Below are 14,787 nucleotides of genomic sequence, written 5' to 3'. Positions count from 1 at the left end.
CTAATTAATTCAAGCTAACAATCGTGCTAGGTTTCTTGCTAGCTTTTTAGGCAATTTTGCACAATTACATGTGTTATTCAATAAATCCAGGACCTCTAGTTTCATTTTTTGTATCCATTGAAGTGCTAAATTCAAGAACTTATCCCTATAAGTTTCAAATTCGCAGTTGAGAAATTCTCATAAACAACCTAGATTGTAGCATAATTCAAAACTAATAATACATTAGTTTAGAATTAACTATGTTTGCAATTTTATTTTTATTTCATGAATACTTTAAGTGATGCAGTTGTTTATTATCTGTGCCTCCACCCTTCATAAGATCTTCTTGTTTTGAATGTTTGTGTTCATAGATTTATCAAGAAAAATTGAAAATCTTCCAATAACACATATATATTCAACCTCACTTCTGTGTTTTATTCTCGCTTTCAGAGTAGAAAGCTAAAAGTAAACTGTTAAAGATCATATTAAAATTAGTTCACATAAATTGAGCAGCATCAAGATTCCTCCATTTGAAAAAGCCAATTATACTTTATGGAAGAAGAAAGTGATGATGTTCATATAAATAGCAAATCTTCTCTACCCTAAAATCTTAAATAACAATTCCTTCGCTCCCACGAACCTTGTTCCAACAGCTACAAAAGAAGATGAGGTCATTCCCACATATTATGTGTCTAAGGAAACACCTCAATTCACAAGTTCTAAGAAGGAAAAGGTATTGCTGGATAGTGGGCTACAATAGATACTGATTGAAGCTCTTAATAATGTCATGTACAATAACATGATCAATAATTGTGAGATTGCTAAGAAAATGTGGAGAAAATACCGAAAATAAAGTGGGTATTAGTATAATAATATCTTGATTGTAGTTTAATCTCCTTGTTCTTCATCAGCTTCTTCTTTAATCTTTCTTTCTTTTCTCTTCCCCTTTTCTTCTCCTTCTCTATTGCTTCTCTCACTACTAATTATAATTATGATTAATTGATGATGTCTTTATAAAGAGATAATTTTCTCCATTTGCATCCAAGGACCTTTAATTTGATACTTAGTTCTTCACTAATGCCCTTAAGGATAAATATCTATTCATACAAGTATAAAGGTTAAAACTATTATTATTGTTTTTGTTGTTCTTGTTGTTGTTCTTGTTGTTGTTGTTTCTCTCCCTACTTATTATCCATAATCCTTTCAATAATTATTTGTCCTCTAATGCTCTCGATTTTCTTTATATTATTTGTTATAATTACCCTACTAAAATAATGATTTGTTAAAAAATTCTTATCTCTAATCAATCTCATCAAAAAAATTATTTAATATAGTGTATGTTTGGCAATTTATAAGAAGTATTTTTCTCCAAAAAGTTGGCTTATACTTTTGTTAACCCGTTTGAGTAAAAAAACAGAAGCAATATTTAGAAGTTACAAATGCTAGTTTTTCTCTCACAGTTTCTGCTTTTTTCCCAAACACTTTAATCACTTATAAGTCTTAACTTATTTCTAACTTCTACATCATTTTTTTTATTTTAGTCAAGAAAGATTTATTTTAACCTCACCTAGGTCCCATAATACAGTTAAACCTCTTTAAATTAATACCCCTCGGACCGGGAAAAAATATTACTTTACCGAATTTATTACTTTATCGATATAATAATATTTTATTACTTTATTGATAAAGTAATATTTAATTATTTTACAGATTTTCTATATGTTTACAAATAATAATTCATTATTTTTAAAAACAAGAATCAGTCACATGCAATAATTAATCATATGTGAAAACTAAATTCATGCTTGCACTAGATAGAGTATACATGTACTGTAACATGTGCAGTGTACGTATTGTACATCATCCCAAGCGTGTCATCAAAAGAAGCACTTCAAGCAATCAACACTTTAAACAATTACTTGTTACAACATGATCAAAACATTCCGGGAGTTATTTATGATTTACATAAAGTCAAGGATGGGGTTAATTTTGGCCTAGGGGAAAGAAGAAACAAGCTACTATAGATTCATATTTTAAAAATAAATGAAATTTATAATTCATATACATTATATATATAGAGAAAAGTTATTTGGAGTCCCACTTTTTTTGGAGTTCTCGGAGTCCCAACCTGACCTTCCATTATATCCTCATCCAAGGGCTGCAGTTTAATCAATTTTTCAATTTGTTTAAAGTAGTAATTGTAACAATTATCCAAACTGAGCGAGAGTGTAGCGGCGGTTACATATGGTTGCTGACTTTGTGGGAAAAGAAAATATCCTGCTTTTGTTCTGCATCTTGTCGATTATTTTTTGTATGTGGATTTTCGCAACTACATATCTCGAAGGAATCGTTTAACCATGAGGAAGATGCAGTATGTTCATCTCGTGCTAATCATAATTTATCATATATTCATTAAATGTGCTCCATTTTCAATTTTTGATTTCTTACACAGATTAGCAAGACTTGGAGAAGTTAGATAATGAAGGGTCTATTTTGCAGGATATTGATTCCAAATTGCAGAATAATTTGCAAAAAGAATTGTGTTCCTCGCTCCATTCACTAGTACAAAAATGACTTTTAGCTACGGTTAAATTAGGCCTTTAGCGTCGGCAGTCCAGCGTAGTATATGAACCCGACGCTATAGGGTAGTATCAATTGCGTCGGTTAAAAACACCGACGCTTAAGTGTATATTGCCACGGTTAACTGCCGACGCAATAGACCTGTCAACCGACGCCTAAAGTTAGTTTTGTGCGTCGGGTGTGTAAAATGCCGTAGCCTAAAGTTTAGTTTTATGCGTCGCAGGTCAAAGACCCGACGCAAGAAGTCGTACCTTAAGCGTCGGTGGTCATATAGGCGTTGCTTAAATTCATTTTTTTGGCCTGTATCTTATGCGTCGGTAGTCAAATAGGCGACGCTAAAGATTACACCTATAGCGTCGGCTTACAAACTGCCGTGGCCTAAAGTTTTTTTTTTAATTTATATATATTTTTCTGCTTCTGACCCTTTTTTATATATATATTAACCCTGTGCATCATTCAGTAATGTAAATGAATCCAACACCAAATGCCCAAAGTCAATAGCACTAATAAACTAAAATTACACAAACTTAACTTGGAATTAATCAATGTACATTAAAATTAAATGTATTACAACCCATAGTTCTTCTTGTCAAAGTACATGTCCACACTAAAAATTATGAAATCAATACGTAGTAATAAGTCAGTTGCCTCAGTCTTCGCTCTCGTCCTTACCACTAAAAAGCTTGTAGTGGCCATTAAAGTCTGTCAACTATCTGTACATATGAACAAGTAAAGCAAGTTAGTAGTCATATGATTACAAATCAATACATATAATTTAATTAATGGAAGTTGTTTTCAAACCTCATTATAGACATTCAACTGTAAAAAACTCAGCCCACAGTTCCCGAACCTCATTGAGTTCCTTCTTTAAATACCTTCTTGAACCAAGGCCCTTGAAAATGCAAATGATGATATTAACATATTTAGACAAAATAATGAGTTCAATATTCCTATAAGAATCATTAACTATATATTTTGCTCTTACCTCTTTCCAATTGGTATTAGGATTTTTTTGAGAAAGCAGGAATATTTCATGCATGTACCTCATAACAAATAAACCGCACTCTGTACCTCCTTGTTGTTGAGGACACTATACAAAGAAACCAAGAATATTATCAGAATGAATAATGTCAGAGAACAAAATTATATTAATCAACAAGTACCACCTGAACATCTGCATGACACCAAAGAAATTCCTTTCGGTTATTCTTCCTGCCACCTTGTGCTACATACAGTTTATATGCCCTATACAATAAGAATAGGTTACATAATCCGCATCGTTTATATCATGTACTTCTTCAAATTAACATCAAATATGACTTACGTTCGTGTAGGTGTTGTCAACCGAATATCCCGCTCCCTTCTCAATGAATCAAACACGTAAATGACACTTTCATCCAAACAGAATAGAAGCAACATCCAATGATCACTACAACAATGCACACATAAATTTTAAACATATATAGAAATTATAATGTCAATGAAAATACTCAAATAATTTTATTTTGTTCTTACTCTTGGATGTATGGTGCAAAGATAAAACGCTTATCTTTGTTTGTAACTAAAAACTATGTCATATACTGAGTGACTTCCTCAATACGGTTATATTCACGCTTGTGATTTATCACCGGTCTAGATGGTGACATAAATGCAAATCTATCATCATTCATCTCGTTGCACAATTTCGCAATGTACCTGCAACATTATACATCATATCACAATAAACATGCATAGTAATAAACAACTCGAGAGCAGATTTTTAGAAAAAGGAGTACTCTTACTTCGAATAGATTTCCAAGATGGGTATATTTAACCAACTCTTTTTCAAGAATTGATCAACATCTTCGTATGTCACATATATGGTAATTGTTCCATCTTCAAAAGTAAAGGTTGCATCTTTTGAACCACGTTGCTCAAGCAAGTAGCGTAAAGATCTACAATTCTGAGTTGAATTTTCATCACTCACGCCTTTCTTCAACTGAGTCGCTGAACCTTTACTCCCAGGCTTTGTGACAACTTTTTCTGGGCTTTTTTCATGACCTTTTTTCTTCTCCAACGATACGGGATCCTAATAAATCACAGTTAGAGGCACAAAAAGAAAAAGCAATTGAATGTGAAAAAAATTCAGTGCCTTAATATAAATTATGTACCTGTCCCAAGATCACGAGCTCCTTAGGCCACTGCACAAAACTACCCTCAGCATTTCCTATCGTTTCATGTTCAGAAGTCACTGGAAGGGGAGTCAGTTGAAATTCTGGTACAACATCATCAATTGAAACTCTAACATTTTGAGCAATAATTGGATTATTATGAATCATGTTACTCCCTTCATTGTTTGATGGAAATACAGTGCCCCTAGCCACAATAACTCTATCTTTTACCTTATCTACCACACAAAGCCGACAAAGAGTTGGTGTCTGCATTTTCATACAAGTAGAATAGCATTAGAAGATTAAATAAAGATAATGTAGACAATGATAGTATATAAACTAACTAGAAAATTGTTATACCCTCAGCTCTGATATATGATCATTTCCTCCTACTGACTGGCAGCTGCTTCGAACAATACCAGGACTTGGGTTTCCGATATCATTCATGAAATTATCCTCCGGAAGTGAGAGACCCATCTGTTTTAAATGCTGAAACATCCCATGAAGTTTTGTGTTCATCATCTCGATCTTTTTGAATTTTCTTGGTGATTTATTGTGTGATCATGGCCAATTCATCCATCGAGACGACCCCACTCTGTTTGTTTTTTCCCGATCCAAAGACATCTTTGATTTTTGCTCCTCCTCCAACACCTCTAACACGTCCTCCATGCTCCTTACGTCCAAGTGCCCGTGAAAGTATATCATCATGACCCTGTGGTGTCCAACTTCCCTCTGTAACTTGCTTCTGCAACTCTCCCTGCATGAGGGGATATATTATTAATAAACAGTTTACTAAATAATGATGTCTAGGGTACATAGAAAGGGTAATTACAATTTACTAAAGAGCAAAATTAAATAATTTACCATTTTAACAAATACTTCCTTTGTCTTACTATTTGGGATGTAATAACTGCCGTCCTCGTTCTTTTTACGTGCTCTAACCCAGTCATAACTCCGGTTGCCTCGATCACTTGATAAAATTGACGAGTCAACTGATTCTGAGTTTTCTAGACTAGTTAGGGGGTCCTCAATGCACCACTTAGCCCTTTTTGCTTTATATCCACTCGGTCCAAGAAAATGTACATGCTCATTATGTTTCTGGCTTTCTTTTGCCTTCTCACTAATTGCCTGTTAAAGAAAATGAACAAAGTACTGTCAATATTTAAAATCTTATTAATATCAAGATATTTTGCAGGACTTAGTTCATTTCAGTTTAACTAAGATATTGTGTGCACAAAAGATATTTCATTCTGAATGCGCTCTGCACTTATGTACATGAACAGGATCTGACTGTGCAGTTTTTTATATACTATGTTATCGGACTAAAGATTACACAAATGATAAGAATCTACAGCTCACATTAGTAATTCAGTACCTTAAATTCTTCACTTTCGCGTCTCTTTTTGTATGTTTGCCATTGCTCCTGGCTGATGAAATGATAAACTTCACATGGATCCTTTCCAGCTCGCAAAAAATTCCTTGTCAGCTTACCCTTGAAATCCCGCCATTGCTTGGCTGCTTTCTCCAACACAATCTTCCTTCGTGAATCATCAAGATTCCAACGATTCTGTAAATAGTGACACTAACAGTTTTACAGTTAGAATCTGTATAAGAGCCTAAAAAATGAGTATCACATGGTCCTGGCAAAAAAGCTGCCTGAACAGGACTGTTAGAAATATACATATTTTATCGGTTTGTCAAAAAACGGGGGCTGGTTTAAGTCAGATTGAATCAGAATTTTAAATCAGAAATATACAACAGAGTTGCCTTCAGCTTCTGTTTGTCCTCTGACTTATTTTGTTCAAAGATGCTGTGTTTGTATGATAGACGTGTTTGTAAGATACTCAATATAAAGTAGAAATAGAAGACAAGTACCGCTAACTAAAGACAGGAAGTCTATGTTATGTCACTGCTAGCTTATAGTATCGCATTCTTAACACCAACCATTTAGTACATCATCATCTATTTCCTTTTCTTGGATAAATCTAGGGATATAAATTGGCAATACATAAATAATTGTCACGCTAGTGGTTCTGTCATCCCATCAACAGTTGCAAAAGGAATGTATAGTGCATAAAACAAATCAGGAGTCCTTAAAACATAATTTGTAATAAAAAGCATTTTCATATAAAAAGCATACCTTAATATCATCCCAAATTACATCCTTTAAGCCTGGACTTACTGCATCCCAACTCTCCAAATTTATATCAACTTGAAATCAGACAACCGATCCTAAATAAATGGTGAAATCTTTAAGCATGTCCCCACATGGCTGACCATATTCATCAAAATTAATCGTACACTCCAAAGTCTGCTTTTCAAGTCTTTTTTTCAGTTTTTTGCAGACCGTAGGACCCCTGGTCTTTTTGTTGCTTGCTGAACCAGAACCTGATGTTGCATTATCCTCTTCATCCATGACTATTACCTGCAACAAAAATGAATAAGTAACTATTCTGCTATTTCTGGCCAAATGAAAGCAATCCATATATGTATCCACAAGTTTAGAAGAATATTAGAACAACCAGAAAGCAAGGTAATAGTTCTACAAAATTAGTTCATCTAGAAAACTGAATACACAGGTACAAGTGACTGAATACAAAGTAATACTTGTGATTTGTGAATATATATATATATATATATATATATATATATATATATGCATTTTTCTAGAGGGTTTTACTGAATGAGTCTTATTTTTCAAGACCAGATCTTTTTATTTTTAATTATTTACAGGTTTTGAGGATACTTGGAGTTTGATATCTGTGCAAGGGGATACAGAAATAACTAACCAGGGAGCGTAGGCAAAGCATTTATAATAGTCAGAACCAGAACAAATTACTGGTAATTAAGCTTAATGGTTGCAAACCAATATATAGAGATTTACTAGAAAATTAATATAGTTGAAAGTCGTTAGTTGTTCTATGAGTACTGAAAGAAAGCTGGGCTGCCTTTTCACTTAATCAGGCATCTTAATAAACATAGCAGCCTAATAATATCAAGGTTTCAAGATCATTTAACTGACAAAAATTGGGGCACTCAAGGCAGACCAAATATCAATTTTAGGGAAGTTGCTAGATTAAAGCACGCATTCCTGCCTTGTATAAAAAAATCCATATCAAGAAATCACATACAAGTAGAGCGCACACACAAGCACAACAGATGGAAAAAAATGTACACATACATAGAAGTAACTAAACAATAAAAGTGCATATAAAGGAGCACTTACGAAAGTGTCAAAGCACAAACTTCTAAGCTCTAGAAAAGAAGCGGTCTTTAACAATGCTCGCAGAGGCAGATTAAACTAAGGGGCAAAGATCAAAATACTGCTCTAAATAAAGCATATTACACAAATTTAGTAACTCAACGGCTCTTCCTTCTAATAATTGGCAACATTACAACATAACTTTTCTGTTAGCTCTAGAAAAGAAGTGGTCTTTAACAATGCTCGCAGAGGCAGATTAAACTAAGGGGCAAAGATCAAAATACTGCTCTAAATAAAGCATATTTATTTAATTTTAACCAACTTCTCCAAGTATTTGAATGATTTAACACTTATTACCTTTCCGGGCAGGAACTTGAGGAATTCATCGTTGACCCTCAATCCATACACCTTCGTCATGGTCATTGCGTGCGTAATTTATACATAAATTTTCTTCCTTCAATGTGGTCATTTGCATACCACTGGAGAAAGGGGGATTATCGTCAAATTGATTATACTCCTCCTCGTCTTCCACATTATCAATTCCAACGATGCGTCGCTTACTTTGAAGAACAATGGACCACTTAGCATCAGCGGGGTCTCGAACATAGAAAACCTGGTTAACCTGTGTGGCGAATATGAATGGGTCATCCTCATGGCTAAATCGAGCAAGGTCTACTAAAGTGAAACCCGAGTCATCCACCCGGACACCACGCTTGATATCAAACCATTTACATCTAAATAGAGCAACCTTGAATTCTCTGTAGTCAAGCTCCCAAATTTCTTCAATCACCCCATAGTATGACTTCTTTATATCTCGTGATGTCATGGAATTGCCTCTATCAAATTCTGTGGAAGAAGCTTCAACACATACTCCACTGTTCTGCATAATGCTCTTTTGATCTTGACATTGTGTATAGAAACTATACCCATTAACATCATATGCTTGGTAAGATCTCACTGGCATGTCAGGACCATATGATAGCCATTTAACCGTATTAGAAACGGAAGAATGACTTGATGAATATCGAAACATCACTCGATCTCTAAACCATTTAACAAATGATCGATTGTGTTCATTTGTAACCCATTTCCCACTCTTAGAAGGATGCTGTTGTTGAATCTCAGCCAAGTGCTCTTGTAAGTAGGGATGAACATCAGTCATGTGCTGCAATACGAATAAATGGGCTCTGTCAAGCATTTCAGCACTAGGAGATATCATTTTATGTCCCAACGTACCCTGACCTTGAAGTCTTCCTTCATGACGAGATGTTGGAATTCCAACTCGATCTGTGGATGCTAGATAGTCCGTGCAAAATCCAATAGTTTCTTCAACCGTATAGCCTTCAACTATACTGGCTTCAGGTAGACGTCGGTTTCTCACATATGCTTTTAAGAAACACAAGAATCTCTCGAAAGGATACATTTGGCGCATGTACAAAGGACCACAAATTTTAACCTCTCTCACAAGATGAATTACCAAATGCACCATTATGTCAAAGAATGAGGGCAGAAAATACATTTCTAATTCACAAAGTGTGACAATAATGTCAGCTTGCAGTTTGTCTAAAGTCATGGGATCAATGACCTTACTGCATATAGCATCGAAGAAGAAGCATAGTTTCGTGATAGCTAGTCTCACGTGCTTGGGCAATATGCCTCGTATTGCAACTGGAAGCAGATGCTGCATTAAGACGTGACAATCATGTGACTTCATACCTACCAGCTTCAAATCTTTCATTGAGACAAAATTTTTAGGGTTCGAGGAATATCCAGATGGAACTTTCACAGTAGATAAACACTCACACAAGCTTATTTTCTCTTTTCTGGACAGAGTGAAGCATGCCGGAGGTAGATATGTACGTTTACCAGATTGTTGCGGTGCTAACTCTACTCGAACACCCATCTCCTGTAAGTCTAATCTCGCTTTCATGCCATCCTTTGTCTTGCCAGGTACATTCAACAAAGTTCCAATAATGCTTTCACAAACATTTTTTTCAATATGCATAAGGTCAAGACAATGCCTAACTTGCAAGTGCTCCCAATATGGAAGATCCCAGAAAATAGATTTCTTCTTCCAAATGTTACTTGATGCTGTCTTTTTATATAACTTCCCAAGCACAACATCAATATCTTTGACTCGTTGAAAAACCTCCTTCCCGGTTAAAGGTAAACGAGCCACTCGAGTCTCGATAGTGCCATCAAAAGAATTTTTCCTCTTACGATAAGGGTGGTTAAGGGGAAGAAATGTACGATGACCCATATATATATATTTTTACAATTGTGTAAGCGAATGTCGATCGTAGAATCTTCACAAATCGGGCATGCTTTAGCTCCTTTGACACTGTACCCTGAAAGGTTTCCATAGCCAGGAAAGTCGCTTATGGTGCAAAAAATCATGGCACGCAAGGTGAAGTTTGTTTGGCTGTATGCATCATATATCCTCTCACCTTCATTCCACAATAACAGTAGATCTTCAATAAGTGGCTGAAGATAAACATCTATGTTATTTCCTGCCTCCTTAGGACCGCGGATTAGCAACGTCAACATAATGTACTTGCGCTTCATGCATAACCAAGGGGGCAAGTTATAAATTGTTAAAAGAACCGGCCAGGTACTGTGTTTAGAGTTTAGAGTTCGATATGGATTCATGCTGTTATTTTACACCAACTATAAGAAAGATTGTAGAAGGGGGGTTGAATACAATCTTTTACAAATTAAAAGATTCAAGAAACAATACACTTAATCACAGTAAAACAGGAAACACCAAGTATTTAAAAATACGGGTGGATTGAATGATCCACCCGTGAGATTTTATATAGAAGAATCTGTGGATTGATTACAATTCGCACAGCTGCTGGTTCATCACTCAAACAAGTTCTAACTCTCAGATTTTTCTCTCAAGTAATTTGAACAAGTTCAACTGATGCTTCTAACTTGGTTATATACTCCAAGTTTTACAAAGCTTTTAGCTAGATTACAAAATGCACTCTAATCTAAAAACAATGCTGCACAACTTTGTCTTATGCATGCTTTCTGAGATGTCTTCATCTTTGACTATCATCTTGATTTGATCCAGATTGTATTGCATGAGATAAGTATGTTTCTGCTTCTTCTTTATTTTCCTAATTAGGCTTCCATGTCTATTTTAGTGTAATTCGATCCATGTGATTTGTCAGACTTAATCTCTAGTCACTTTCAACCGCTCTTTGCTTCATCAGTTGAATGCTGGGCTCATCAGTTGAATGAATTACAAACTTCATCAGTTGAATGCTGTTCCAGTCTCATCAGTTGAATTCCTCAGCATCATCAGTTGAATACTTTGTCTTCAGTTGAATGCTTGATTTTCATCAGTTGAAACATCATCCAGTCTTCATCAGTTGAATAGTTACATCTCATCAGTTGAATATCCTTCACTTAGATAAAATTACATGGCATTGGATATTTACAATTAGCCATCCTATTCTACCCATCCGTTGATAATTCCCAAAGATAAGAAATATAACAATTACAACTGAAATTTGATAAAGATTCTAAGTAAGACATGTTACCAAATGTTTATGTTATCATCAAAAATTATTGATTCCTAACAATCTCCCCCAATTTATGACTGGAGAAGATGCAGACATAAATTCTACACTTGATGATAACAAAACATTAATAAAATGAAATGCAGAATTTAAATACAAGAGTTAGAAAAGTTTACAGATGATTATGCTCCTCTAGACTGAGTAGTTACTTGTTCCTAGAAGATCTTCTTCTTCTGGACTTAAGTTTTTCTTCAAGAATATTAATCTGTTTCTGAAAGATCCTGTAGAACCATTCTTCATCACTATCTTGTCTGTTGAGCTTGGATTGGAGAGTCTTCAGAGTATTCAAGCTAGCAACTTTGAGTTGATCTTTAGGTCTGAAAAATCTCCTAACACCTTGATTGTCCCTAAATTCCATGACTGGAGTAGGTTCATGGTGAATTTTCTTTCCAGTGTAGGGGATTTTCAGCCTTCTTTGCAGACTAGCATCTGAGGACCATTCCTTCCTGATCTCAAGGATTCTCTTTAGTACCATTTGCTTTGCAGGTGGTGTAAATCCTCCTGTTCTCTTCATAGATCCATATATTTTTGTTAAAGAGCTGAATCCCTCAGAATTCAGAACTCTGTGAAGAGGCCAGATGACATCACCTTTGTTATTATAAGAGAATACCAATCTTTCAGGTAGTTTTGAAGTTGCTTCTATTCCTCTTACTTCTTGAAGATCATCCAGCTCCAGCTCCAACTCTGAGATTTCTTCAATGTTAGCAATAATGAGATAGTCATCAGGATTTTCAGGTTCTTTTGGAGGTTTAGGAGGGTTAGCCATCCTCTTAGCCACAGACTTGACTTTCTTCTTTGGCTTGGAAGATTCTTGAACAAGAAAAGCTGGAATTGGGATATCTTCCAAGTCAACTGGCTCCTCCTTTGGCATTATTGGCTCATCATGGAAGTTGACATCTGGATGTACCACTGTGGTGTCCGTGATTGGATAGGAAGGCTTTGAGATAGGCTTTTCTGGCACTTCTTCTCTTCTCTTGGCTGCCTCAGGCATCTTAGTTTTAGATTTGACTCTCTTTTTCTTTGGAGAAGATTCAAGAGGCAATCTTTTCTCATTTTGAAGCTCAGCTGCCAACTCCTCTTCCAGCTCAATAGCATACCTTTCATCAACCTCTATTTCTTGATTCAAAGAGAGTTGAGATTCAAACTCCTCTCTTTCACATTCTCTGGCCACCTCTTCAGCTTTTGCAAATGAGTAGTGAGGATGGCCAGTTCCAATAAACAGCTTTTGGCCTTCTCTGTAGATGATGGCAAAATGAGCTTTTAAAGCCACATCTGTAGAGTTTTTGTAACTTTTGATCTCTTGGCCCAAAAGCTTGTATACACTTTTGTCAGGCCTCGCTAGTGGAAAGTAGATTGAGCTTGAGTCTTTTCCAGGCCTGTAGTAACCACAATTGTTTGGAAATAGAATGGCCTTGAACTCATTCAAAAATGATGGCTCACCCTTTTCTTTCTTGGAAGGAATAACAATCTCAGGTGTAATCACCCTGAGAATTGTAGTTGTGGTTGGAAAAGAGATTTGAGCTGTGGTGGCTGCAGAAGATTTCTTGCCCAACTGAGCCACTCTCTTTGCAATAGAGTCTAATTCTTTCATCCTTTCAATCTTCTGCTTTTCCCTTTCAGTGTGGAAAGGAGGAGGAATTTGGCTGATCAATTCTGCAGGAGTTGGTAATTCTTTCTCCCCCTTTTTGTTAGCAGCAAGTGTAGGGGATGGACTGGGAAGTGAAACACCAGAGGCAAGAAGAAGATGTTGAAGAAGTCCAGTCTGAATTCTTTGATGCTGCAACATCTCTTCCATTCTAGAGTTTAAGATATGGACATTTCCTTCCAGAACTTCCACTTGCTTTTCCAATTGGAGTTGCTTTTGCTCAGATTCAGAAAGTGCTGATTTGACTTTAGCTGAAAGCTTTTCATCAATTTGCTTGGTCAGATCAGTCTTAACAGAGGCAATGAGAGAATTTAGATGCTCTATCTCATGCTGAAAATGGAGAGATTGATATTTGTGAAGCTTGAGGTTGTCTAGAGCCTGACTGGCAATAGTGGCAGAGATGGCTGAAGGGGAGGATGAGCTTCCAGATTGTGGTTGAAGAATGGTGGAATCTTGCCTTTGCAGCTCCATGCTAACAACAATTGCATTGGCAGACTGCATGGAGAGCCAGGAGGGTAGAGAAGTTGTAGGTTGTTCAACAAGAGATTCCTCAAGAGCATCATTGAGGTCTTCATCACTATCATCATAATGAAAATCATCTCCAGCATTGGCAGGCAGAGCTGTAAGTGCCTCCTTTGCTCTAAGCATAGAAGATGTAGTGTGAATCAGATTGAGGTGCCTCTCAGCTGCTTGATTATCCAATCTGGCAAAGTCTTGAATAGAAGACATCCCATGAGTGAAAGTCTCAGGGTCTAGTGAAACACCATCCAATATGGATCTGTATTCAGCTTGAAAATCTTGTTCACTAAACCCTTCATTGACACCTGCATTTCTCTCAATTTCTCTCTTTTCTTGCATCAAGGGCTCCCCTTGGCTCACCACACCACTTACCTCTCCCTCACTTACCCTTACTAAAGGGTCACTCTTATCCTCTCCTTTTTCCTGGCTGGAAGAAATAGCCAGACTCTCCACACCCTCTCCTTTTGCCAGCACACTAGGTTGCCTCTCCACTCCATAGCTCACTTCACTCAATCCTAGAAGTGTTTGTGCTACCATGTGATCAAATGCTGTAGAAAGAGGTAAATTAATTGAAGTAGCAGCAATTGTCAACTGATGAGGGACATCAGTTGAAACATGAGTAGAGGAGGCATTCAACTGATGAGAGCTGTTAAGCAGATCAGTTGAAGGACAAACACTATTCAACTGATGAATGAGATCAGTTGAAGAAAATGAAGAAATAGGTTTAGAGGCTGTGATAGTTGAGTCTGTGGTGATTGATTTTAAAGGAAAATCCACAGAACACACTGTCACAGAAGAAGGAAGTGGAAGAGAAAGATCCAACAAATCATCAAAATGATGATGATCAATCTCAGAGAGGGGCTTCTCCATGAAATCCAAAGATGGAGAATTTACAAGTGTGGTGTGAATTAATTCCACATCCACAGAAGAGGTTGGGGATTGTGTTTGAGTAGTAGAGATGGTAAGATCATAAATATGGGTGATTTGTTGAGATGAAGAGGGGGGCTGTGACTCGACATTTATTGGAGTCACATCAATCTGACTTTGAGAAGTTACAGGCATAAAATCCAGAATGGATGCCTGTGTGTGTGCAGAGTGCTTAAGTTTGTCACTTCTCATCTTCTT

At 36.2% G+C, this 14,787-nt stretch overlaps 1 protein-coding gene and 1 long non-coding RNA gene across 2 annotated transcripts; both read right to left on the bottom strand.

Moving 5' to 3' along the window:
* Positions 1-3,204: 3,204 nt before the first annotated feature.
* LOC108227112 (uncharacterized) lies at positions 3,205-3,983 on the bottom strand. Its single transcript, XR_010284470.1, has 4 exons — positions 3,884-3,983; positions 3,726-3,804; positions 3,361-3,649; positions 3,205-3,272 (listed from the first exon to the last, which is right to left on the bottom strand). It is a non-coding gene; the product is annotated as an uncharacterized LOC108227112 (long non-coding RNA).
* A 4,310-nt stretch (positions 3,984-8,293) lies between these two features.
* On the bottom strand, positions 8,294-10,171 carry LOC108225941 (uncharacterized). The gene has a single exon (XM_017400891.2). It carries the CDS (start codon positions 10,169-10,171, stop codon positions 8,294-8,296), a length of 1,878 nt encoding a protein of 625 aa, XP_017256380.2.
* Between the last annotated feature and the right edge of the window lie 4,616 nt (positions 10,172-14,787).

Source organism: Daucus carota, chromosome 6 (genome assembly GCF_001625215.2).
Source record: "Daucus carota subsp. sativus chromosome 6, DH1 v3.0, whole genome shotgun sequence".
NCBI lineage: Eukaryota > Viridiplantae > Streptophyta > Magnoliopsida > Apiales > Apiaceae > Daucus > Daucus carota.
Note: the sequence above shows the minus strand (reverse complement) of the source record. Positions and strands in the feature narration are given on the sequence as shown.